This window comes from Pseudorca crassidens, chromosome 19 (assembly GCF_039906515.1).
Source record: "Pseudorca crassidens isolate mPseCra1 chromosome 19, mPseCra1.hap1, whole genome shotgun sequence".
NCBI lineage: Eukaryota > Metazoa > Chordata > Mammalia > Artiodactyla > Delphinidae > Pseudorca > Pseudorca crassidens.
The window spans coordinates 49,064,336-49,090,103 of NC_090314.1; the positions used below are offsets into that span (position 1 = coordinate 49,064,336).

General features: G+C 43.9%; 1 protein-coding gene across 1 annotated transcript in view; it reads right to left on the reverse strand.

Annotated features, from left to right (window-relative positions):
* The window catches only part of MARCHF10 (membrane associated ring-CH-type finger 10), an 88,670-nt gene extending 78,978 nt beyond the window's left edge, over positions 1-9,692 (reverse strand). The window contains exons 1-2 of the mRNA XM_067717060.1: positions 9,676-9,692; positions 2,143-2,249 (exon numbers count right to left, since the gene is read on the reverse strand). Of these exons, the coding sequence (XP_067573161.1) occupies positions 2,143-2,232 (90 nt within the window). The 5' untranslated portion in view covers positions 2,233-2,249; positions 9,676-9,692. The remainder of the gene's footprint in view (positions 1-2,142; positions 2,250-9,675) is intronic.
* Between the last annotated feature and the right edge of the window lie 16,076 nt (positions 9,693-25,768).

Sequence of the window (25,768 nt, forward strand, 5' to 3'; positions counted from 1 at the left end):
TAGGGAGACTGTCCTTCACCCGTCGAGACTTGAGGGCTGGACGGGCGTGCAGCCTGGGATAGAAGGGGAAGCGCCGAGTGGCTCCCCACCTGACGGCCTCAGATTCTTTGTTTGGTTACACGTGTATGTAAAACAGAAAGAGACGGTCCTTGCTGAAAGTATGGGGACGGGAGGTTTGAAAAAAGTAAAGTTTAAACTGTGATAACGGAGGGAGCTAATGGACAAGAAAACATGTTGAAGTGAGTCATCCTCTATTCCTCTCTTTCCCTCACTCCGCCTCCCCGTCGTCTATCAGCAAGATGTCTGCGCTGCTTCTATATCCTGGCTCGGGCTACTTCTCGCCACCCCTGCTCCCACCACGCTGGTCTCTCCTAAATTTCTATCAGGTTCCTTACAAGTTTTTCTGCTGCTTCTCTTGCCCCTTTCAGTTGTTTTCCCACACAGCAGCCAGAGTGATCTTAAAAAAAAAAAAAAAAAAAAAAAGGTAAAGCAGATCATACCACTGCCCTGCTTAAAATCATTCAGTAATTCTCACCGTGCTAAGAATAAACTCCAAATACCAAGCTTTGTCCTGAGAGACTCCACACCATCTGGTCCTAGCCACCTCGTCCGCATTCTCCCTTGGTGTTCCAGTCGCTCTGGCCTTCGTTTGTTTCCTCCAGGGCTCCAAGTTAGTTCCCGCCTCAGGGCCCCTGCTCTTGCTTTCTTTCTGCTCGGGACGCTCTGGTTGGCTCTTTCCCATCACTTACCTCCACGACCAAATGCTACTTCGTCAAAGAGGCTTCCCTGCCTGTGTAGAGGAGCATCACCCCAGCCCTGCTGCCTCTGTTTTTATAGACCTCATTATATTTATCATATACATTATATTGTCTTACCTATTTACTTCACTTTGTGTGTGTAGTTTGTTTCTCAATCCTAGAATAAGAACTCCGGGAGAGCAGGGACTTTGTTCAGGACATAGTAGGCATTTAATACATATTATTATTTATAAGGATGGTGTTGAAAGTGTCCTTATTAACAAGGACAGTGTTGAAAGCCCAAATGAATTTAGAAAATAAAACTGCAGTGGCTCCAAGCCACGCAGTTGTGTGGTTTTCTTCAGCAGAGACCATCAGATCATAAGATTGATTTTCTTACGCGCCTGTTCTAGAGACGATTTCAGACAAATATTTCCAAACCTGGGCTGTGTGGCAGAGGCATCTTTGTGGAGAGGGGAGGGTCCCCCAGTGTGACCCGTTTGGATGTTTACGTTCTTATTTAGTTTGTAGAGACGCCCTCCACTTTACAGCCTTGGAGGTGGACCGGCAAGTGTAGGAGGAAGTTGCTGGCTCCATTTCCAGGCCCAGAGCTAAGCGGTGCTACGCAGGTGAAATCAGGTTACTGAGATCGCTCTGGTTTCCTTGGTGCCCCGGGAGGTTCAGTTATATTTGAGATTGCTAAGGAGGAGGAAAACCTGATGACGGCAGGCCTGTATTTTCCCTAGGGAGGGAGCGCTTTTCGATCCTCAGTTGAGGCTGAGGACCTGCCTCCTTGATTGGCGAGGGCTGACCTCCGGCCAGCGGGCTGAGTGACACTTTCTAACTGCTCCCAGAATCCCACAACCCAGCCTGGCAAGTTTGTCCTATGCCAGCTCTGGGTAATTACATCATGACTCCTCAGGCTCCCTGTCTGTTTTGTTTTTGCCTGTAAACACTGTAGCTAGGGTGACGAAGAGTTAGCTTATTGTAGAATGTGCTAACCACCTTTCTTCTGGCCGGAGGACAACAGGAAGGGTGTGTTATTTTATAAATGGTAGGACGACCCGGTTAACTCCTTAATGTCTTTTTTCTTGGTTGCTGGTTTATCCAGTTTAAGCCCTGATGTCATTGGTTGATAACGTTTGTGTGCCAAGCTCTGTGCTAACTAGTTGAAAAATGTTATTTCCATGACAGTATTATAAGGTGGAGACTATTATCCCCATTGTACAGACGAGGAAACTGAGACTCAGAGAGGTAAAGTAGCTTTTCAAGGTCACACAGCTAGTAAGTGTGGGTTTTGGATTTTAGAAACCTATTACTGCTTATCATATACTGATACTGTAGCCTGAATTCTCTCCTAATACCATAAGTGAAAGTAGAAGATATTCTCACTTCCTGCCATTACCTGATATTCTGAGTCCGTCTTATGCTGTATGTCCCGCAGATATTGAACATCACTGACGAACTTCTGCCTGTCCTTTGCTTCATGAAACATGATTCTTAATCCGTGACCTGCATATAAAAGATAAATAAATGTGCTGTGATATCATCCTTTGTTGCTTTGCCATATTTGGATTTCTCTTAGTATAATTGCTTTTATTCTCTTATTAATCTAATATCCATTGTTGGAAAGGCACAGATGCTCCTTTCAAACTGAAAGGACTCTTTGTATGGGTGTCGATGCCTTTACAGCCGTCTTGTTCCAGACATAAATAATGCAGCCACTTTCATGGGCTGGCTTCAGTGAGCCTGTTCTGGTTAGTCATAGGGAGTTAGACTGGCAGACACCTGATTCAGAAGCAGTTCTACCACACGACAAAAAAGAAAACCCAAGAACCTAGCTAACTCAGCAATGATCAAAGCTCTGAGCCCCTGGTGACTTAAATTCATTGACTCAACAAATGATCACACCCCTATTCCAACTCGGACACTCCGCTGGGCACTGGGGTATGGCGGTCGGCAAGATGACATGGCCCCGGGCTTTGTGTTGCTACCATCTAGCCTGGAAGAACGGCAATGAATGTTGCTGTCCCCAGCCCCTTCAGACTCCACATGACTTTTTCACATACTTGCTCCTCCTTCCCAGTTTTCTGAAGGAAATGTTGCCATCGACCAGCCGGCTGCCCGGCCAGTAACCTGGGCAGTTTTCTTCACACTTCCTTCTCCTGCCCCATCTATATAAAAAACAAGTCCTGATGATTTTCTCCCCTGAGTATCCCTGGAATCCATCATGATCAGAGCATGGGTACTGGCGTGAAACTCTCTGGGTTCAAATCCCAAGTCTTTGAACATTGACAAGTGGACCCTGATGGTGATAAGTGCGATGGAGCAGAAATACGGGGTTCTCTGAGAAAGTGTCATTGGGGGAGGGGGAGGCAAGGTTTTCCTTAGGAAAACTTGACACTGGGTTTGCTAAGGAGTGAGCTGGGCCAGAAGTGGAACAGAGAGGATCTGGGACAGAAAGGACAGCAGGTACAGAGGCTTCAGGGCTTCAGGGGCTGGTGCAGCTGGAGCAGAGAGAGGAGAGAACAGTAACGGAAGGGCTGTAGGATAGGCAGGGGCTGGCTCACGAGGGGCCTTGGAGGTCGTGATTCAAAGAGTCATGTAAAGCCACTGGAAGGTTCCAATCGGGGGAGGACATGATTAGATTTACATGTTTAAAGGTCCCTCCAGGGAATTCCCTGGCGGTCCAGTGATTAGGACTCCACGTTCTCACTGCCAAGGGCCTGGGTTCAGTCCCTGGTCAGGGAACTAAGATCCCACAAGCTGCAGGGCGCGGCCAAAAAAAAAAAGAGGTCCCTCCAGCTGTAGTACAGAGACTGGATGGAGTGTGAGGGCGGCGGAGGACGAAGGGAAGTGGATGGGCCACTGGGGATATGTTAGACTAATCCCGTTAAGGTGGTGCCCAGACTTGGGTCTCAACACTGGAGGGAGGGAGGGGGAGGTATTGAGCCTCTGGAAGTGCTATGTACTGGTCTAAACATTTACACATATTAGCTCAAGCAATCTTCACAGCCACACTGAGGCAAGAATTATATCTCTAGGGACTTCCCTGGTGGCGCAGTGGTTAAGAATCCGCCTGCCAATGCAGGGGACACTGGTTCGAGCCCTGGTCCAGGAAGATCCCACATGCCACGGAGCAGCTAAGCCCGCACGCCACAACTACTGAGCCTGCTTTCTAGATCCTGCGAGCCACAACTACTGAAGCCCGTGTGCCATAACTACTGAAGCCCGTGCACCTAGAGCCCGTGCTCCGCAACAAGAGAAGCCACTGCGATGAGAAGCCCGTGCACCGCAACGAGGAGTAGCCACGCTCGCCACAACTAGAGAAGGCCTGCGCACAGCAAGGAAGACCCAACGCAGCCAAAAATTTTAAAAATAAAATAAAAAAAGAAGAATTATATCTCTGTTTTGCAGACGAGGAACCTGAGGCACAAAGGGATTAAGTAACTTGCCTAAGGTTACAGAACTGGTAGGTGCAAGTGTTGGGGTTTGAACCCAGAGAGTCTCGTGCCAGTGCCCACGCTCTAATCATGATGGAATCAAGGGATACTCAGGGCAGGGAATCATCAGGAGTTGTTGATAATACAAATGGGATGGGAGATGGAGGCCCAGGTTACCGGCTTGGGCAGCTGGCTGGTCGATGCCAACATTCCCTTCAGAAAACTCGCAGGGATGATCAAGTTTGTGAGAAGGTAATGTGAACTTTGAAGGGGCTGGGGGACAGCAAATGGAGATGTTAAGTAAGCAGTTAGACGTAGGGCTCTGGAGCTGATTAGAGAAGAAAAGAATTGGGCATTGCTGGCATTTTGGTGACAAATGAAGTTGAAGGCAGGATGGCTATTGAAGAAAGGAGGACGACCCAGGACAAAATTCTGAGGACCACTGGATCTTAAGAACAGGTAGGTAGCAGAAGAGGAGCTCTGGAAAGAAGCCAGAGAGGCAGGAGGAAAACTGAGAATCAGGTGGGTGCAGTTTCATAGATGCTGTCAAGTGCAAGCTTCAAGGAGGGGAATATTAATAACCTTGGTGAGAGCATTTAGTGGCGTGACGGGGCTGAAGATAGATTGCATTGAGTTGTGTAAATGGGAGTAAGGACGTGGAAACGATGCTTTCAAGAAGTTTGTCTCTGACTGGTGTAGTCTAAATTTATGACCAAAACATTGAGTTAGTAAATGGCACTGTTCATAGTGAGTCTACTAGACCTCATCTATAAGGTCATCAAAGGTCCCACGCTATTCCTGCTTATTGTCAAGTGAAGCTCTTTCATTTATTTCTACTTTTTTTTTTTTTTGGTGGTACGCGGGCCTCTCACTGCTGTGGCCTCTCCCGTGGCGGAACACAGGCTCCAGATGCGCAGGCTCAGCAGCCATGGCTCACGGGCCCAGCCGCTCCGCGGCATGTGGGATCTTCCTGGACCGGGGCACGAACCCGTGTCCCTTGCATCGGCAGGCGGACTCTCAACCACTGCGCCACCAGGGAAGTCCTATTTCTACATATTTTTTTTACTGAGATATAACTGACATATAACAACATATTAGTTACAAGTGTACAATGATATTTGCATGTATTGCAAAAGGATCACCACAGTATGTCTAGTTAACATCCGTCAGCCACATAATTACAATTTTTTTCTTCTTGTGATGAGAACTTTTAAGATCTATTCTCTTAACAATTTTGACATATACAGTATTATTGACTATAGTTACCATGATGTACATTACATCCTCGGTACTTATTTATTTTATAACTAGAAGTTTGTAATTTTTAGCTTCCTTCAGCCATTTCACCCACTTCCTACTCCATGCCTCTGGCAGCCACCAATCTGTTCTCTGTATGTTCTCTGTATCTATGAGTTCGGTGTTTTGTTAGATTCCACATATGAGTGAGATCATATGGTATTTTGTCTTTCTCTGACTTATTTCACATAGCCCTCAAGGTCTATCATGTCACAAATGCCAAGATTTCCTTCTTTTTTTTAATAGATGAATAATATTCCATTATATATACACACCACATTTTCTTTATACATTCATCAGTTGCTTCCATGTCTTGGCTATTGTAAATAATGCTGCAGTGAACATAGGGGTGCATATATCTTTTTGAGTTAGTGAATGTTTTCATTTCCTTTGGGTAAATACCCTGGAGTGAAACTGCTGTATCACACGTAATTCTATTTTTAATTTTTTGGAGGAAACTCCATACTGTTTTCCGAAATGGCTGCACCAATTTACATTCCCACCAACAGTGCACAAGGGTTTCCTTTTCTCCACAACCTCGCCATCACTTGTTATTTCTTATCGTTTTGATAAAAGCCATTCCAGTAAGTGTGAGGTGATATCTCACCGTGGTTTTGATTTGCATTTCCCTGATGATTAGTGATGTTGAACACGTTTTCATGTACCTGTTGGCCACCTGTGTATCTTCTTTGGGAAAAAGTCTGTCCAGATCTTCCGCCCAGTTTTTAAATTGAGTTGTTTGTTTACTATTGAGTTTATAGATTTTGTATATTAACCCCTTATTAGATATATGATTTGCAAATATTTTCTCCCATTCTGTGGGTTGCTTTTTCATTTTGTTGATGGTTTCCTTTGCTGTGCAGAAGCTTTTTAGTTTGACGTAGTTCTACTTGTTGATTTTTGCTTTTGTTGCCTTTGCTTTTGATGTCACATTTAAAAAATCATTGCCAGGACAAGTATCAAAGAACTTACTACCTATGTGTTCTTCCAGGAGTTTTATGGTTTTATCTCTTATGTTTAAGTCTTTAATCCATTTTGAGTTGATTTTTGTGTACAGTGTAAGATAGGGGTCCAGTTTCATTCTTTTACATGTGGCGGTCCAGTTTTCCCAACACCATTTATTGAAGAGGCTGTCTTTTCCCCATTGTATATTCTTGATTCCTTTGTCATAAATTAATTGACCTTATATGCATAGGTTTATTTCGGATTCTCTATTCTGTTGCAGTCATCTGTGTGTCTGTTTTTCTTCCAATATCATACTATTTTGATTACTGTAGGTTTGTAATGTAAGTTTGAAATCAGGAAGCGTGATCTCTCCAGCTTGGTTCTTCTTTCCTACACATACTTTTTAATGACAGCCATGTGAGAGGTGCTGCTCTAGGTTCTGGGGAAACAGCAGGATAAGACAGACAACATCCCTGACCTCTAGTGTCTACATTCTATAGCTTTCTTTCCCTTTTCCGGTTTGTTTTTGTTTTTGTTTTCCGTTTGTGCAGATATCGGCAGAATCAGGTTGCACCTGACTCATGGTGACCCAATGTCTGGTCTGGTCACTATGAACTCTTAAAAGGTTTATCGTGAGCCCCAAACAATATCATCTAAGAACTTGTTCTGGTCCCTTGGGGAATATTTTCTCTCAATTATAGAAGGTTGGTCTTTGTGAGTCAGAATCTAAAACTCCATTCTGATGGGTAGTTCCACAGATGACACACAAAATCTAAATCTTGTCTCTGAGCATTTTAATAGTCATTTATGGAACTCTACTTTAAGAGACCACTTTTAACTTTTCATGTGAATTTGTACCTGCATAGAATAAAGTTATGTTCCCACGCTTTTCAGAAAACGATGGTGTTAAACCCGGCAGAAAGATGGACCCCTGCTGCTACTGTTGGAAAGAAAAACCTGTCTGAATATTAATCAGGGAGAGCACATAAGGATTCATAATGAAAATATGTTAATGGTCACTAAGGGACCACATCCCAGAGTCCACTTGGATGATACATTTTGGTTACAAAAGTAACATAGAAAAGCCAGCTAATCTAGCCTGGCTTTAATGTAGTGTAATTTTAAGGAGGCTTCTAAGTCAAGAGGCGTGAAATCACTTCGTCTAAATAGGCAGGAAATAACACTATTTGAATTACTCCTTGCTAGGTTACCTCTGACTTCACAATCACCGAACAAATAAAGGACTTTAAAATTGCCTGCAAAGGTCTCTTTGCCCTCCCATAAACTCTCTATTATTGTACTCTACTGTAAAATGAATATTTAGAAGCATCATGGTGCCACATTTAATCTCTTAAGTACGTCAGTGCTTTGTGGGATTAAACAAATACTCCAGGCCCCAAGGAAACAGATTATTAGAGACAGATCAAGGAGATAGTAGGTAGATCACCACAGTTTAGGCAAACATTCTCAAGTGTCACTTGAACTTCATACTATACTTCAGGTTTAAAAACGGACCAGGAGGAACAAGAAACGGAAATAACTCTATGGAAATAAATCCACATGAGATCATGCTTAATTCGTGGATCTCAGCTTTGTGGCCTTCCTCAACCAGATGGCCATTTGAAGCCAAAAAAAAATTTTTTTTCTTAGCAAATACAGACAGGTGGAGGGGAGGAGAGTGGTAATAAAATGTGGGCAGGGCGCATGTTTCTAAAATAGCATTCTGTATTCTCTTCCGTTTCTCACCTTTGAACTGCTTTTCAATTTACTATCCACTCATGGTTATGCACGCTTCTGTTTTAAGTCTCTGGTGATGATGTGCCAATTTTGTCTTTTAGAAATCTACATAAGAAGCCATATTAAATGAGGGAGAGGGAGCAGGAGAGGAGAAGGCAGGAGGAGGCATGTGGGAAAGGAAGTCCTGCTTTGCTGGAAGTGAGAGTGAATGATTCATCTTGGCCTCAAAATTCTAGGGAGGAATATTCTAAGAACTTTGTGACATATGTCTTCCTCTCTAGTGTACACTTCCCATGAATTCAAACTGAATTTCCCTAAGGAGAACAAAATCTGATTGCAGAGTATATTTCTTTCAGTTCTCTAAAAAGCAATCATATGCGCTGTCTTTCTGTTCTATGGCTACGTTTGTCAAACGAATTGATTGGAAGGGAGTTCATTTTGTTAACAATCAAGCGATTTCACTGTTTTCTTCCCGTGTTCTCATATTAGAAATGTTCGTTAAAGTGAATATTTTGTTGGTTCAGTTATAAAGAAAAATGTAGATGTAAGCCCCTCTTTCGGCTGAGGGTTCCTTTGAACCAAAATCTAAATGGCTATATTTATACCTGACCATCAGGTTTATAAATTACCCCCCCCTTTCCATAACTGGGTGCTGGGAAGAAGCATTGCAGGAGACCTTATTCATCCTTTTACACAATTAATATTAATTAATATGTAATGACAAAGATTACAGAATTTGTTTAGCTTTCAAAAATCTTAGAACTTTGAAAATCTGAACAAAAAATAAAGTCTGAAGAGTTTTTAAATCTTAACTTATAAAAATATTTTGAGTTATAAGCCACAAAGATGAGTGATCTGGGCTCCATCTTCCTAACACCGCACTCCCGAGAGAATACTGTGACCAAAGAAAAAGACGGGGTAGATGGTAGATTGGTTCCATGCAATTTGCTTAGGAAATCAGGGGGCGGGGTGGGAGGTGCTGTGCTATAAAGGGCTTATGAGAAAAGCTCTTTGGCGGTGACTCTTCATTTTATTGTGTAACCGTGAAAGAGCTGGGCGGGCATACGCTGACCATCAAGTCCAGAAGAGAGACTCAACGTGTAATTCGTTAACTTTGGGACTGGGCCGGGATGTCACAGGCTGGACAAGCAATTCGATGCTCTCAACAATATCAATAATTTCGCACTCAGGAGCTGGAAAGGCCGTGATCCGTATACCTCTCCTGGACCTGCAGAAAAGGGTAGTCTGCGGGGAAGTTATGTACGTGAGGGGCCGCTGCCAGGGTGCAAATAAATGATCATAGAGCCCCCCCAAACCTGTCTCTTTGAGGCAGAAAAATACGGAGGCTCTGGTCAGCCGGAAGGAGGGAGCGGCCAGGCTCCCAGGCTTCAGGCCCGATTTCCCTCCAGAATCGTAGAAGTCGCAAGGAGAGGTGGTCCCCCCGCTACTGCCCCGACTTTCTCGGAGGATCAGGCGGGGACAGGGTTGGGGAGGGCCGGGCCGAGCCGGGCCATTACCTTTCGGGTCAGTCTTTTCCCCCTGCGAGGGGCTAAAGGGGCCGAGGGGCGGGGCAGGCGGACTGGTCCAGGGCGGAGGAGCAGCCCATCAATCGTGCGGGGGCCGTCCCTGTGCTCCTTTTCCTTCTCCTCGCTCTTCTCCCTTCCCTCTACCGGCCCCTCTTCCTCCTCCTCCCCGGAGGCAGCTTTTAGCAGTGGCGGCCGGGCTTTCTAGGGGCGGAGGCGGTGGGGGCGGCTGCCTGGCGTCCTCCCGTTTCCTTGGCAACCCGGTCCTCCTCCCTCGCGCGGGAGCTGGGCGGGGCGGCCGTGGGGGCGGGGTTGGGCTGCGGCCAGGCGGTCCCGAAACCGGACGTGGGCGCTGCGCCGGTTGCCTTGGGAACTAGTCGGGATGCGGTCGGGAAGGCAAAGCGGTGATGGCGGCGAGCAGGAGGAGGCGGAATGGCTTTGTCTTGAAGTCCAAAGCCCAGTCGAAAGCCCAGATATCGAGGCCTTCACTCCTGCCTCGACTCAGTGCTGTGCTCTACAAAAAATGAGATTAGAAAACGTGAGGGGAAAGTATTTTTAACTGAATAAAATAATATTAAAGGCAATACACGGATAGAGGAGGGAAAGAGTGCAGCCCTGCAGTTTGAGCTGTGCAGGGGATCTCTGAACTATCTGATCCAACATTAAAAGGAAGAAATAAATAATTAAGGGAGGCACCCCATCAGTGGCAGAAACGAGACAGGAACCCAGTTATATCTTGGTTATCAGTAATCTTGGCTGCCTTTCCCAAGGTAGGAGGTTCTTAGAGGCTTAGACTAGTGCCCACAGGTTTGGAAAGCAGGCACTGGAACCTGTGCTAGACACACCCTCTGCCAGGTTTATTTCTGTCTGTGGTTTTCACAGGCAAAGATGACTCTCTTTCATTTATTGTACACATTTAGGCACTTGATAACTTGCCAACTGGTGTCAAGTTAGGGCATTTTTGACTGGGTAGAGAATAGGGGAAAAGGAGAATAGAAATTCTTGGACCTTTCATCAGTGCCCAGAATCCCCAGGTGTCTGTGGTTTGGGTGTCTTCTCAGCAACCCACAAACCCAGTTGATGTCCATGTCTCCTGCAGCATCACACCCTTCTTTCTATTCTTATCACCACCGCTCTAGTTTTGGGCTGCATGACCTTTTAACTGGATTATTAGAAGGGCCTCCTATCCACACCCTGGGCCCCTGTCTTCCACACCCTATCGCCACCATTTTCCCTGTTCCATAATGGGCATAGATCCAATGTCCTTGGCCCCATGTTATGAAGCTCTCAAAATTCCTTGCTCCCTGGGGAGTGAAATCCCTTCCCCAGGGCTCACATTCTTGGTTTTCCTCATTCAGCACTTCTTCAATCGTACTTCAGCCAGATGAGACTCTATTACACACTGAATATTACTCCCTGACTTTATATCAACTTCTAAGGCATATCCTGAGCCAAGCAGAGCCCAGATCAAATGTACTTAGGTGAAGTCTTTGTTTTGGGCACTTTGTCGTCCAAACTTTATTAGTCCTTCTGTAACCCCTAGTACCTTTCCGTCTCCAGTAGCCCAACCCACATTCTGTTCTTGTTCTCAGCTAGCTATCGAGTAATCCTTATTAAAGCATCAACTGATAATTGAAGCATTAACTGGTAAGTACTAACCTAAGACCTCTCCCCATGGTTTGTGCTTTTCAAAAGGAAATGCTTAAAAACGCAAAATCTTTAAGGCACACTGCATTGAAACTATAATAGTGAAATGGTAGGTAGAGAGTTTGTTCTGTTGGAGCTAGGCCCCCCTCAAATAAAAATAATTATAATGATTAATGATTAACAGAGAAGGAAGTTGAAACGCAGGTGAGATAGTCGAAGAGAAGTGACCTGCCCTAGGACACATGGTAAGTGGCAGACCAGGGCTCAAAAGCAGGGCTTCTAGACTTCCCTGGTGGTGCAGTGGTTAAGAATCCACCTGCCGGTGCAGGGGACATGGGTTCGAGCCCTGGTCCGGGAAGATCCCACATGCTACAGAGCAACTAAGACCATGCACCACAACTACTGAGCCTGCGCTCTAGAGCCTGTGAGCCACAACTACTGAGCCCACGTGCCACAACTACTGAAGCCCGTGCGCCTAGAGCCCATGCTCCGCAACAAGAGAAGCCATCGCAATGAGAAGCCCGCGCACCGCAACAAAGAGTAGCCCCTGCTCGCCGCAACTAGAGAACGCCCGCACGCAGCAATGAAGACCCAACACAGCCAAAAATAAATAAATTTATATATATATAAAAAAGCAGGGCTTCCCATTCCCAAATCCCTGATGTTACCTACCTAGTAAGAAAAACATCTTGGTACATATTGGACCCAGATTTTTCTCCTTCTACTTCAACATCTATATAAAATAATAGTTTCTACCTCAAAAGGTTGCCGTGGGGATTCAATGAGACAGGACAAGTGAAGCACTTACCATCATACTTGGTGTACAGGAAGCACTCAGTAATCAGTAGCTCTACTTTCTGAGGCATATTTTAAGATTTTATTTAATGTGCATTGTGTCAATCATACATTTTTTAAGATTTTTAAATAACAAAGTTTGGAGACATCACTTCATGTCTCAGTTTTAAACTCTTCTACATTTCAAGTGTTTCTGAAAATTAAGTTCTATGAAAAGCACCATGGTGCCCTTGAAAGAGGGTGAGAGTGCCAGAGGTCAGCCTGTAAAAAGTTACTGAGCAACTCCTGGTTCAGTGTTTAGTGAGTGAACTTGAGCTTGGCATGTAAATTGCCAATAAGATTCGTTCTAGCTTTAGAGAGCAAAATGCCAAGAAAGTGAAATATTAAAGTGAGGAAGAAACACAATTCCTGGTTGGGGAAAGGACCCTACTCTTCATTGGTCTTTGCACGGTGTCCCTAATAGGTGATAAATAAATTAAGGAAAAAACCCAACTTAAGTAGATAATAGATTCTAATGACTGAGATATTTGGTGTTTGCAAATAAGTGTCAAGAAATTTTTCAGTTTAATCTAAGAGTTCTGCAAAGGGCAACTTCAAGTATATAATTTCAGAAGTAGACTCTGTATTGGGTTTTGGAAATCACATGTTTTTTTAAATTTATATTTTTGGGTCTTCGTTGCTGCACGCACGCTTTCTCTAGTTGCAGTGAGCTGGGGTTACTCTTTGTTGCGGTGCGCGGGCTTCTCGTTGCTGTGGCTTCTCTTGTTGCAGAGCATGGGCTCTAGGTGCATGGGCTCAGTAGTTGTAGCTTGCAGGCTCTAGGGCGCAGGCTCAGTAGTTGTGGCGCACAGGCTTAGTTGCTCCACAGCATGTGGGATCTTCCTGGACCAGGGCTCGAACCCGTGTCCCCTGCATTGGCAGGAGGATTCTTAACCACTGTGCCACCAGGGAAGCCCTGGAAATCACATTTTTGAGGGCAATGTTGAACTCATTGCAAAGAGGAAGCTGTGCAGAGGGGTAGCTATGCTTTCTAAGCCTCCCAAGTGTTAGGCACCTCATGAGACCTGGCCCAGCTACTCACTTGATCTGGAACAACCCATGCTCTCTTTGTCCACTGAGTATTTCCTCTTCCTAAGAGAGAGTCTAACTAGGTCGCTTTGTCATTATCCAGTCAGGAGCTCCCCTGATGGGCATAGAGCTTCAGGCCAAGTGGCCCCAGAAGGAGATGGGCTCCGTCATAAACAACGTGGTGGTTTTTTTACCTGGGCCTCACTGTGACTAACAGGCTTCTGTTCTCATCAGCTGAGGCCAACGAGGTGACGTTGCCTTCATTCAATGCACAAGCTATGTGCCATGGCAGATTGCTTACAGATAGAATCTCTAGGACTGGCTTTCCTGAGAAGGGGACTGTGGGCATGTCGTTCTTGAAAGCTTCATGGATTCTCCTCCAGAACCCCTCTGGGTAGGGGATTCATCTGATTAATTTAAAAAAAATTTTTTATGAATGTTTAGTAAATTTACAATGTTGTGTTAGTTTGAAGGGTACAACAAAGTGATTCCGTTTTTTATATATATATATATATATATATATAAATATAAAATATATTCATATATAATATATATATTCTTTTTCAGGTTCTTTTCCATTATAGGTTCTTACAAGATATTGAGTATAGTTCCCTGTGCTATATAGTAGGTCCTTGTTGTTTACCTGTTTTATATTCAGTAGTGTGTATATGTTAACCCCAAACTCCTAATATCTCTCTCCCCCACGGCCCTCCTATCCCCTTTGGTAACCGTAAGTCTGTTTCATCTGATTAATTTTTAAAACTAGCTAACGGCTTATTGAATATGGCATGGGCTGTTGTGACATTCTGCATTCATCCCATAGAGATAATTTGGCCAGACTGTGGGTATGCAATGTGATCATCTCAACGTCACTCATTAAAAGTGCTCCTTTATTGATGTAATTAAGATGGCTAGAGAGCCTAATAGGCTGTTTCAAGGTGAACCCTCTAGGCTATGTATACATTTTGATGGAAGTCACTGAAGACCCAGGATTGGGTCCTTGGTCTTTTAAGATCAGAAATGCCATTTTAGTTAATTCAGCGCTGATCTTTATAGGAACTGATTCCCAGTAATTCCACTCAGCAGAGACTAAATGTCCTCCACCTGACTAAGCTGATGCTTTATCCCAGAGACTAAAGCTGGCAGCTGACCAGCCCTGGTCATATGCACAAGGTACTTCCTCCTGGTGGAAAGGCATCCCCGGGAGATCAAATTAAAGATCTGAAGGTTCGGTGAATATTGAATTAAATCAAAGGGGATTGAGTGTTCTTGAGTGATATATCTAGCAGGCCGAGGAGGCTTTAAGGAATAACCTTCCTTCCCTCCAGAGCTGTTTCAGTCCGGATAACTGATTTGGACTATTCACCTCAAAGCTTTAGATTTTTTTTTTTTTTTTTTTTACCCCATCTTTGTTTCAGTTAACTGCCTTTTTACTCAACTTTACGGGACCATTTCTCTTCCACTTACGCCATTGACGGCATAGTTTGGAGTCGAGAAGCCCTGGGTTTGAATCTCATCGATGGCCCTTGCTGTATGCTAGTGAACAACTCTTATCCCTCTTCACACCTTGAGGTCCTCATTGTTACAATGGGAATAGTCAGAGCCTCCTCACCAGCTTGGTGTGAGGATTAATGAAACAGCAAGTGCAAAGTTTCTGGCCTTGAACCTGCCACCTGATAGTTTCTTCAGCAAGTGGTAGCTGTCATGGTTATTTGTATTATGTAGACTTAATTCTCCTTGTTGAAGTCTGAGGATACATCAAGGTACATCACCCCATGAATTTATAAAACATCTCCAAAAGCTTGTTATTTTTTTAAAAATGTTAATCTTATGTTGCTAATATCATGGTGGTTAATTTTAGATTGATATTTTTTTTATCCTGAATTTCAGAGAGTGACATTTTGTGACCTCATACCTAATCGTGAGGGTGTGTCCAATTTGGGGCTTGCAGCCATCCGTGAACTATTTGAAATTTAGTAATGCCTGCTGGGCTTTCATAGGTCAAATATTTGAGATATGATTCTCTTGTAGAATAAAGTAGACTCTACTAGAGATTGGCAAACTCTCTACAATTAAGTTTAAAACAGCATGTCCTTTGGGGGATCCCTTAGAATTTTCCTCATTTGGAATTGTAGCCAGTCTGTTGTGCTGTTTTACAAAGAGAGAGCAAACTCATTAAAGTTTGCTGGGATATTTCTCAAGAGTTCAAACAGGCTGTGATTTCTTTATCCATTTTGGAAGCTTCAGACTTTTTGAAACCCTTCATTATGGCAACTGATGCAGCTGATACAGGATTGGATGTGATTATAAGAACTTTGAGAACATAAAACATACTGCTTTTCTGAATTTCTGAGAAATTATTACCAAAGGAAAGAACTTGACTTTTGTCCAGAAGGGGTATCTGATTTGTTTGGACTTTGGATAAACTCAAGCCATATATGTTTGGCCAAGAGTTTAATCTGTGGACCGATCACCAAGCTCTGAACGAGACTCGGGCTTCAGAAAAGCTACATCAGGGATCTCATGTGATTATTAAACATGCTTCTGGACAGATGAATATTCAGGCCAAATACAACAACAACAAAAATCCTTCTCATCAACAGGGCGCTGAGCAACTTGTGGACCTTCATGAAATGGATGTTACTTGGTGATGTTTTGTTTGGATAAAAATGCCGAGCAAGTGAGAGAGAGCGCAGAGCAACGACCCGAAGGCAGCTTGCTGGAGGAGCAGGGGCAGCGAGGGGCGGGGGGAGCTCCTTTCTAATCATCTGTTTCCTGATCCTGGCAGCCATGGAGGTTTTTCTCTGTGAAGTGTCCTCTGTAATCACAGGGATGGAGGAGTGATCCATCAGATGACCATGCCACACAGAGGAGCATTCATCCCTGACACAGAATATTTCTTTTTTTTTTTTAATATTTATTTATTTATTTATTTTGGCTGTGCCGGGTCTTAGTTGTGGCAGGCGGCATGCAGGCTCTTTAGTTGCGGCATTTGGGCTCTTAGTTGTGTCATGCGGGATCTAGTTCCCTGACCAGGGATCGAACCCGGGCCCCCTGCATTGGGAGCGCGGAGTCTTAATTTACTGGACCACCAGGGAAGTCCCTGACATAGAATATTTCTAATGCCTGCACACTCTTCTCTTCAGGACTACTTTTTTAAAATTTATTTATTTATTTATTTATGGCCATGCTGCGGGGCTTGCAGGATCTTAGCTCCCCAACCAGGGATTTGAAGCTGGGGCCACAGCAATGAAAGCGCCGAGTCCTAACAACTGGACCAGCAGGGAGTCCCAGGACTCTTTCTTTTATGATTCACTTTCTGTTTTTCTAATTATATGGAAGTAGCATCAGATTAGTGGCTAACTAATTTATTTCTTTAACCCTTTGTGGCCTCTCATTGCCTCTCCCACCAAGGACAGATGCTTCCCTTCCCTCTAGCGAGGGCTGGGTGGGGGGAAGCCCTCTCAGAGTTTCCGCAGGCGGTGGGAATGGCTTCAAGACTTAGGTGGGTACTAGGTGAGGCGCAGCGGGGAGGAGGAGGGGACACTGAAGGTGGATTACTTGGGACTGCTGCCAGTGTTCCAAGCTGTGCACCCCAAACAAATAAATCTAGAACATTCTGTCTGTTCACTTAACAAATCTCTGAGTGGTAGGTGTCAAGCACAATTTACATGTAGACAAATCAGTAAATACATGCTGACAATGGTAATTAGCACCAGGACACGAATAGGGTGCAGTGAGAGAGAATATTGGGGGTGGCAAAGGGGAGGGTGGGAACCTATTTAGAGAAAGTGGTCAAAGATGGCCTCTCTGGTGAGACCCAAAGGATGGAGAGGAGCCAGCTCTCGGAGGGTGGAGAAGGGGCACAGGTGGGGCAAACAACGTTGGGAAAGTCTTGAGGTGAGAGAGAGCTCAGGGTATTCGAGGAGCTGAAAAGAAGCCAGTATGGCTGGAAAACTGTTGAGAGGGAAGGCTGGTGAGGTTGCGAGATCTAGGGTTGGATTTTATTCTAAGTACAGTGGAAAGCCATGGGGTGGTTTTTAAAGCACGTGTGCCTGTGTACACGTGTGTGTGCAAGTGTGTGCATGTGCGTGTGTGTGTGCATGTGCGTGTCTGCCATATCATGTGGACACCTGTGAGGAGGTTCCCTCGCCAGAACTGGTAGATGTGACCACTTGATGCCTATTCCAGCCGTTGAGGAAACTTCAAAATGTCATTCAAGCATGTGCTTGGCCAGTGGCACAAGATGATTAAAGATGAATTATTAGAGCTATTTCTCCTACTTCCAGGACACTGACAAGACCAGAGTTCCCATATTGGGTAGTATATCCTGATTTTCAACTTCCAGTCTCATTTCGGTGCATTTCTTCACGATGTCCCTTAGAGATGCATTTCTGTCCCACACTGAGTCATGCTCCTTTTCCTCCCGCCTCTTTCTTCCTGTCTTGCTTTCCTCCTCCTCTCCTTCCTCATCTTCCCCCTGCCCACCTCATCCCATTTTCCCTCTCTTCTCCCTCTGCCTTTCTCATTAAGAGTCAGAGTACCTTGCCAAACTGCAGCTCTTAGATTTCTATTTTCCCAAACAAATTTCTTGGCTGGTCATTTTGGTCCCTGGTTCTCTCCTCTCCTTCCAGGCTAGAGACTTCTCTGGTTCCCCTCACCTCTCCCCTCCCTCAGCCAGCCCAACCCGAGGTCACTCAGTTTTAGACACGTCAACAGGAAAAAGCTCTCTTGCTCGAGCCCTGTGAAAAGAACATGTGAAGGAATGAACCTCGGTGACATCAGTCCATGGGCATCAGGACCACGGAAGGCAGTTCTTGAAAACCAGATGGAACAGAAGGTATCACTGGGCGGCCTCCCTTCTTGGCTCGCTGCACCCTCTGAGTCAGGATAATGAGAGAACATTCTTAAAACATGACTAAACCACGCTCAGTCCTCAAACAAATTCCTGGATGTGTGTGGAATATGCTCCACCAGCAAGCCCGAGCACAAACGTGCAGGGCGGGCTTGTCAGCACTCTTCTCAAAGTTGCTACCTTTACAAAACCACCTTCCGAGCCAGTTAGTGTGTGTTCAGTTTTTAAAACGTGAAAAAAAAAAAGCCAGAGACACAGTGGGGTCTCTTACGGCTGCATTTTCATAGTTTTGTATTATGGTGACTGGGTCTCTATCTTGGGGGATTGGGGGCCCTTGACGTCACACATTAGCAGGAAGAAGTTATGGGAAATTCTTTCAGATAGAGAAAAAAGGAACAGGATATTGTCCATTACCAAAATCAAGCAGAGGGAGAGAGTCACAACTAGGGTGCGGTTTGTCCTTTATTTCACCTACACCTGGAGGGGTGTGTGTGTGTGTTTAACACAGGCAGCTTATCTGAGTGGATTTTAAGAAATTAATTTAACTGAAAATGATTAAATTACAAAGAGAGGAAAAAGCGTTTGGTTGGCCTCATATGGGGTCGGAGGCTGCTGCTAATGCAGTATTTCATCAATTGGCTCATTGCTATTCTTGAATTGATGTGATTTAGCTTCTCAAATAGCTCTTATCGTGGCAGGCTTGCGTTTTGGATACACTGTACAGATGCCTTATAATCATTTCAGTGTGTTTACTTTAAAACTTTAAAAGCAATTAAGCAATTTTAAATATATTCGTGTGTGTGTGTGTGTGTGTACACATCCACAGAGAGATTTTATAAATGTTCGGACAAGGGTTCTAAGTGAACACTATAGGGCAAGTGTTATATTTATACACTGTAGGGCCCTTCATGCATTTCAAAGAGTTTCGTGCAGACGAATGTTAAGCTTTTTTCATACCCATTGAATATACCATTATCTCCTTTAATACACTGAAGAAACCAGAGGACAAAGAGTCTCCCTGTGTCCCTTATCCAAGGCCACACAACTGTTACTGGAACCGTGGGCTTTCTGAGTGCCAGGCGCTCACATGCTGCACATCACAAGTGCTGGAAAACGGTGATGAGTCAGCTTGTTAAAAAGTAGAATAATCTACTATGGGGGGGTAGGGTTCTGAGATACTCTGCTTTTTATTTACTTTGATACAGGATAGAGCAAAACAAGTCATAATAATGCTTTTTTCTCATTAAAAAAACCTACTGAGGTCAGGGATAAAACAGTAACACAAGAGTCCACGAGAAAAGGCCAAGCAACGTTCTGGCAGCATCTCAATAGGTATGTGAGCACACAGTCGGCGGTATCTTCATGCCCCGACCTGTCTCAGGCCTCTTCCCCTTTGTCTTTGTTTCAGAATGTTGTGTCCAGAGTTGAGAAACACAGGCAGAGTTTGATGCAGGGGTTTGGAACCGAGTGCCACCAGCAGGATGATAGATTCTCCTGGTGCCCCGGCCCCCGCCCCTCCCCCCACCATGAGGCAGGGCGGTGCCGTTACGGATTCATTCATCAAACATTCATTAAGCACTTAAGTGCCAAGTGCCGTGCTAGGTTCCACGGACTTAGAGGAATAAGACGCAGTCTTTGTGCTTGCGCGGGAGGAAGGAAAGTAAGACGATGGAGCAAGCCCCACAGCAGAGGAGTATGTGGGCCTGGGAGACTGGGAGGGGGAGATGGAAAGACGGAAGGCTCTCACTGCGAGGAACGAAGTGCCTCCAAGTGTTGCTAGAGGTCCCACTCAGTGCTGCCTGCCGGTGCGCCACTCCTTTCTGGCGGAAGCATTTCTCACAGCGCCGGCAGAGCTAGAGGACGTCCGTCAGCTCTCCCCGCCTCCGTCTCTGCCCTTCTCCTCCCTCCCCCACGTTCCTTTCCCTCCCTGTCTTATCAAATTCTGCTTAGGGCAGCTGCACGTGGTGGTCCATCAATACTTATCAAATCGAGCTCACCTGAAAGGTATTCACGTTAAGGTAGGAATGAATAATATGGGGGACACCTGGGAGCACGTGCATTTACCAGGCTTCAAAGCCTTAAGGGTAAAGAGCTTCGGCCAGCTACGGAACAGAATTTTCCTGAGTGTGCTGGAGCGCTCCTGGCACCTCTGAATTCCCAGATTCTGGATAGTTGCCTGCTCTTTCTGCACTTAAAGCTGGCCTTGTTTTTCCATTCAGTCTTACGTGTTTTTCCCTCCCTGCCCTCTATTGTGGCTGCATGATAAGGCAAGGGTGGGAGCCAGATTACTGCTAATCTGAGACCTTTTGGCTGGAAATCCCTCAAGGCTGCAGAAACAACTGCTTTGAAGCGTTTGAGACACCAGTGATGAAAAACAAAGTTGCTGTGAGTGGGACCTACAGATGCTGTCCCCTCCAAATGCACTCACTCGTTTAATTCATTCTTTATGGTTTGCATTTTTCCGGCTTCAGGACAGAACTCACGTGAGTGCATGAACGGGGAAAGCATCGTGGACCGGTACATATAGTGAAATTATATTCCTAATGTTGGGTGGAAGGAAGGAGGAAGTGACCACTAACCTCCACATCATTCTCCCTTGAAGTTTTCCACTAGGATTCTCCCAAGGGCCCTGTTTGTACAAGAGTGTCCTGTTGCCAGAGCACTGCTTTTGAGTTTATTTGTGTATCCCCATCCAGATGAAGTTGTGTAGGTTCTATTAAGAATCGTCCCCTTGTAGGAGCCTGGGCAGTAAAGACTGGAAATAAAATGTTTTTCAGACCCCAACTTAGTTCATTCTGAGGAGTTCATTCTTCTTTTAAACACTATAAGCTTCAATGGAAGTTTCAGAAAGTGGACACCTCTTAATCGGCACTGTCCAGTAGAAATATAATGGGAGCAGCCTAAGTAATTTAAAATCTTCTAGTAATCATATTTAGAAAGGTAAAAGCAAACAGGGGAATTTAATTTTAATAATATATTTTATTAAACTCACTATATTAAAACATTGTCATTTCAACATGTGATTGACATAAAAATTATTAATGAGATATTTTACTTTTTTGGTACTAAATACACAAAGTTCAGTGTATATTTTTCAATTCCAGTGCATCTCAATCGGGACTCGTCACATTCCAGGTGTTCATGCAGAGGGTGTGGCTGGCAGTTACCTTATTATACTGTGAAGCTCTTGGTATCTTTTTTTTATTGAAGTATAGTTTTACAATGTTGTGTTAGTTTCAGGTGTACAGAAAAGTGATTCATATATAAATACAGATTCTCTTCCATTATAGATATTACAAGGTATTGAATAAAGTTCCCTGTTCTATACAGTAGGTCCTTGTTGGTTATCTATTTTATATATAGTAGTGTGTATCTGTTAATCCCAAACTCCTAATTTATCCCCCCCGCTTTCCCCTTTGGTAACCATAAATTTGTTCTCTATGTCTGTGAGTCTGTTTCTGTTTTGGAAATAAGTTCATTTGTATCATTTTTTTAGATTGCACATATAAGTGACATCATATACTTGTCTTTCTCTGGCTTACTTAGTATGAGAATCTCTAGGTCCATCCATGTTGCTGCAAATGGCATTACTGCATTCTTTTTTATGGCTGAGTAATATTTCACTGTATATATGTACCACATCTTCTTTATCCATTCATCTGTCGATGGACATTTAGGTTGCTTCCGTGTCTTGGCTATTGTCAGTAGTACTGTTATGAACATTGGGGCACATGTGTCTTTTTGAATTAGAGTTTTCATCTTTTCTGGATATATGCCCAGGAGGGGGACTGCTGGATCATATAGTAGTTCTATTTTTAGTTTTTTAAGGAACCTCCATACTGTTCTCCATAGTGGCTGCATCTTGGTATCTTTAAATGGCAACAATTTCAATACCTTCTCCAGGATAAAAATATTTACAATATAAGAATCAGTGCACCTTGAACAAGTGATCCCTGAATAGGTTGTGGAGAGTGAATTTAAGGGAGTGGGTGTTAGAATTGGGGCTTCTAGTCCAGGCTTCTTTTAGTGATTTAATGGAAAAAAAAATTTTTTTTAAGGGTGAAATGGATAGCCTTTGCCAGCAATCCGACATAAAGGAGAAATTAACAGAACAAATGGCTATTCTCCTAGCACCCACACCCAATGCCTGAGACCACAAAATTGGAGAATGGGAAGGAAAATTGGAGATCCGGTGGAATCATGTCTCTCCTTGGAGACAATGTTGCACCGTTTCCCTATCTGTACCTCAGAATCACAGAGGGGAGTGTCAGGAAAATACTGATTCCTGGACCCCCATCTCAGGGAATCAGACTCAGGTGATCTGGACCATCAGTATTTAAAAAAAAAATCCTCCAGGTGATTCTAATGTATGGCCTGGGCTCTGAACCGCAGAAACATCCCCTTCATTTTTTAGGTGAAGAAACAGAGGCTAAGGATGAAGTGACTCACCTCAGGTCACACAGGTTGTTAGAGGCAGCCTGGGGTCCAGAATCCAGGAATTCTTCTCTTCCCCACCTCGTATACAGAGAGACATTTCAATGATACCTCCATCACCAGTCTTTTTCCTGTTTGGTCCCAGAATTACTCTTGCTCTGAATCGAGATGCATTACCCAGCTCAACCTAGATTAGACAAACACTTCTAGTCAAGGCTCTGAGTCCTTATTTCCCAGAAAATCTCCAGATCAGTGATAACTTGGAAGTGATTCTGATCTGGAGCAACGGCCCTAAACGCCTCTCCTTTTAGATTCAATCAGGATCTGAAACTCTACAGTGAATACTGGATTTTATTGGAAAGGATAGGGAGGAACCCAGAAGAAGCTAACACCGGAGTCTGATCAGGCATCTTCACTGACTCACAGGTGGAGCAAGTTTCATCCAAAGGGGCCTCACATGCAAATATAGCCAAACGCCAAGCAGGAAGTGCACGTGCACATGCGCAAAGTGGGCTGGGGGAACTCTTGAGCCCCTGGGAGGAGAACCGCCAAGGCCCAGCTCCTGTCCCTCTGCCAGGGTGCAGCAACGTTGGTGCTGTGTTGCCAGAACTGCTGATTGCTCACTTGCTCCGGAAGACAGAAATGTAGGTCTTTGTTTATTTCTGTTTTTGTGAAATATCCTGATTTGTGAATGTCGGCAACCAATTCAGTTTTTGGAAACACACTGTAAAGGTCAGATAACGTCCATTCATGAGGTCTCTTCTACCTGTAAGCGTTCCGAGTGCAAACTTGTAGTTAAATATAGGACTTCTTAATACTCAATATTGAGTCTTACTGGTTTACAAAGTGTTGGTCTCATGCCATCATGCTTACTTTTGCCATGACCCTGTGAAGCTGTTGAAAGCAAGCATCAGTACCGGAACGAAAACTAGTAGAAAAGTAGTACCGTTACCAAAAGTGGGGTCCGGCTGCTCACAGCTCTGAAGACCGTAAAGAGTCAAGCTTGGTGGAAACGAAAGTTTGCTTTATTTTAGAGGCCGGCCAGGGGCTGGGGTGCTCGGACTCCTGTCCAAAGGCCGACTCCCCGCGCCCTCTTCCCCCCCACCCCCGACAACCAGTGGGCAAGAGCCTTTGGAGGAGGGAGGGGGCTACATGCAGAGACAGCACAGCCAGCTCTGACAGTCATTTTGAAATTGGTCACGTGTTGGTCTGATCAACATCACCTTGATTGTTTTAAGAACAGTTCGTCTTCAGTTCCATAGTCGGTTTGTTCCCGTTTCCTTGAGGCCAGTTTTCGGAATGGTGGCAGCTCCTGTCATGGCTGCAGTCTGGTCATCATGTAGTTAACTTCTTCCACCTGGTGGGAGTTTCAGTCTCTACAAAACAGCTCAAAGGGTATGGCTCCGAATATTATCTATAGCCCTTGAGGAGGAACTAAAGGTCCTTGACTTTGCTTAATGACTAAACTATTATTTTGTCCAGTTTGCTTTCCTTTGCTTCTGTATTTTCTCATTTCTCTGATTAAACTTATTCTTTGGCTAAAGTTCTTCTACAGACAAAAGGCAGGAGGAAGACGGGGGTTGCGGGGTGGGTGTGGGGAAGGACAATAGGGTCTTGCTCCATTTCAGTACCTCAGTTTCTTTTTAAATTTTATTCATTTTCTCACCGTCCACATTACTTCTTTTGGGTTTGGCACCTGTGACATGTCATACATTTTCATAAGAAATTGAAAGTAGAGATCATTACGGTTCCTAAGATCTAGCATTATTTATTTTTAAATTCTTTTTGAACATATAACAAGTCAGGCTATTATTAGCATTGCCATGGGATAAGCTAGTTCTGCTATGCAGGGCTGTGTAAGGAAAAATGTTTTCATTCACTGTGAAATGAAATGGAAGTTTCCATTGAAGTCCTGGGGCAACCTCTTAGCCAATGAAATGATAATCCAAATAAAAATTAGAATGACTCTTACCCTTATTCTTTATTTCAAGAAGAAAACATCCCGGCTAAAAACACAGTGTGACTTCAAGAGCTCTTGATTTCAAATAATCGAAGATATTAATAACACCTGAAGGCTTTCTCGTTAACAACTTAAGAATTGATGCTAAATTACCCTTTAATCCAAAGTATACAGCAAAGATAAATGTAAGTTATTTGTGAAGCATATTGGAGATTAACGTAGAATATGCATGGCATTTGTATCTTGGCTGTCCTCCTTACACATAACCTTGAATTTTGCCATGGTTCTTTTTTTAAATGTAAAAGGCTTAAAATTAGAATTTCTACTTGTGAGACTCTGTTTCAGGTATATTTCTGTGAACAGTTCCCCTGTCCTCAAATAACCAGAGGTGGGTAAGAGTTTCTGACAAAATCTGAAGGCAACAAGATTAAACAAGAATTAGAGCGATTGTATTTTCTTTATCTAAAACCTTCGAGTCTTTGGAAAGCTGCTTCGTTTCTATTTTGAGCCAGGCTGCCCACAAATCTTAACGACAGAATTTTCGCATAATTTTGCTCTTCCTCTTTTTATCTCTGTTTGGGTGTATTTATTATTTCATATGTGATGATGCAAAGCTCGTTAAAAGGTCCATTTATATTCTTGTTATCTGTATGGGGATCTAGCTGTTTTTCTCTTACTGTTTATAGAACCGTCACTGTAATATTCAGATTTGCTGGTAACAAGCCCTTTCTAACACCATATACATTCCATTCCCCTCTGTGACTCTATTTATGGGAGCCTCTGTGATTTACTCAAGACTAATAAAGACAGTGCAAAAGGATGGGCCATGGATTTATCCATCCGTGGAATTTTAGCACTTTCAGAGGGAGGTTTATCTTATGTTCTTTTTTTCCAATTTAATTAAAACAACCACCAAAAAAAGCATTAGTCCAAGTGAGTGACAGTTGGCAGATCTACATTATTCAGCTGGAGGGACTCCAGAGCTTCTGATGCTTGGAGATGGACAAGTAATTACCTCCTGTCTGTGACTATTTTCTACCAGGCTAAGCCCAATGTTTATTGTAAACTATCTGCCATTAAAAGCTGTAATAGCAAAGCCTTATGTTCCCGCACCATAAATTTGACTTGCACTGTTTTTTTATTTATCTTCATGTTTTATTATATTCTTTGCAATGTTTCATTATAAAGGAAGATAACAGAAGAATGAAAATTGAACAAATTCCAAATTCACACTTGAAAAAAGATACGCTTAGCATACATATCTTTTTTGCATATGCCCGGACAGCCCTGATGGCCACTTTCTGGAGATTGGCAGCTTCCACTTAACT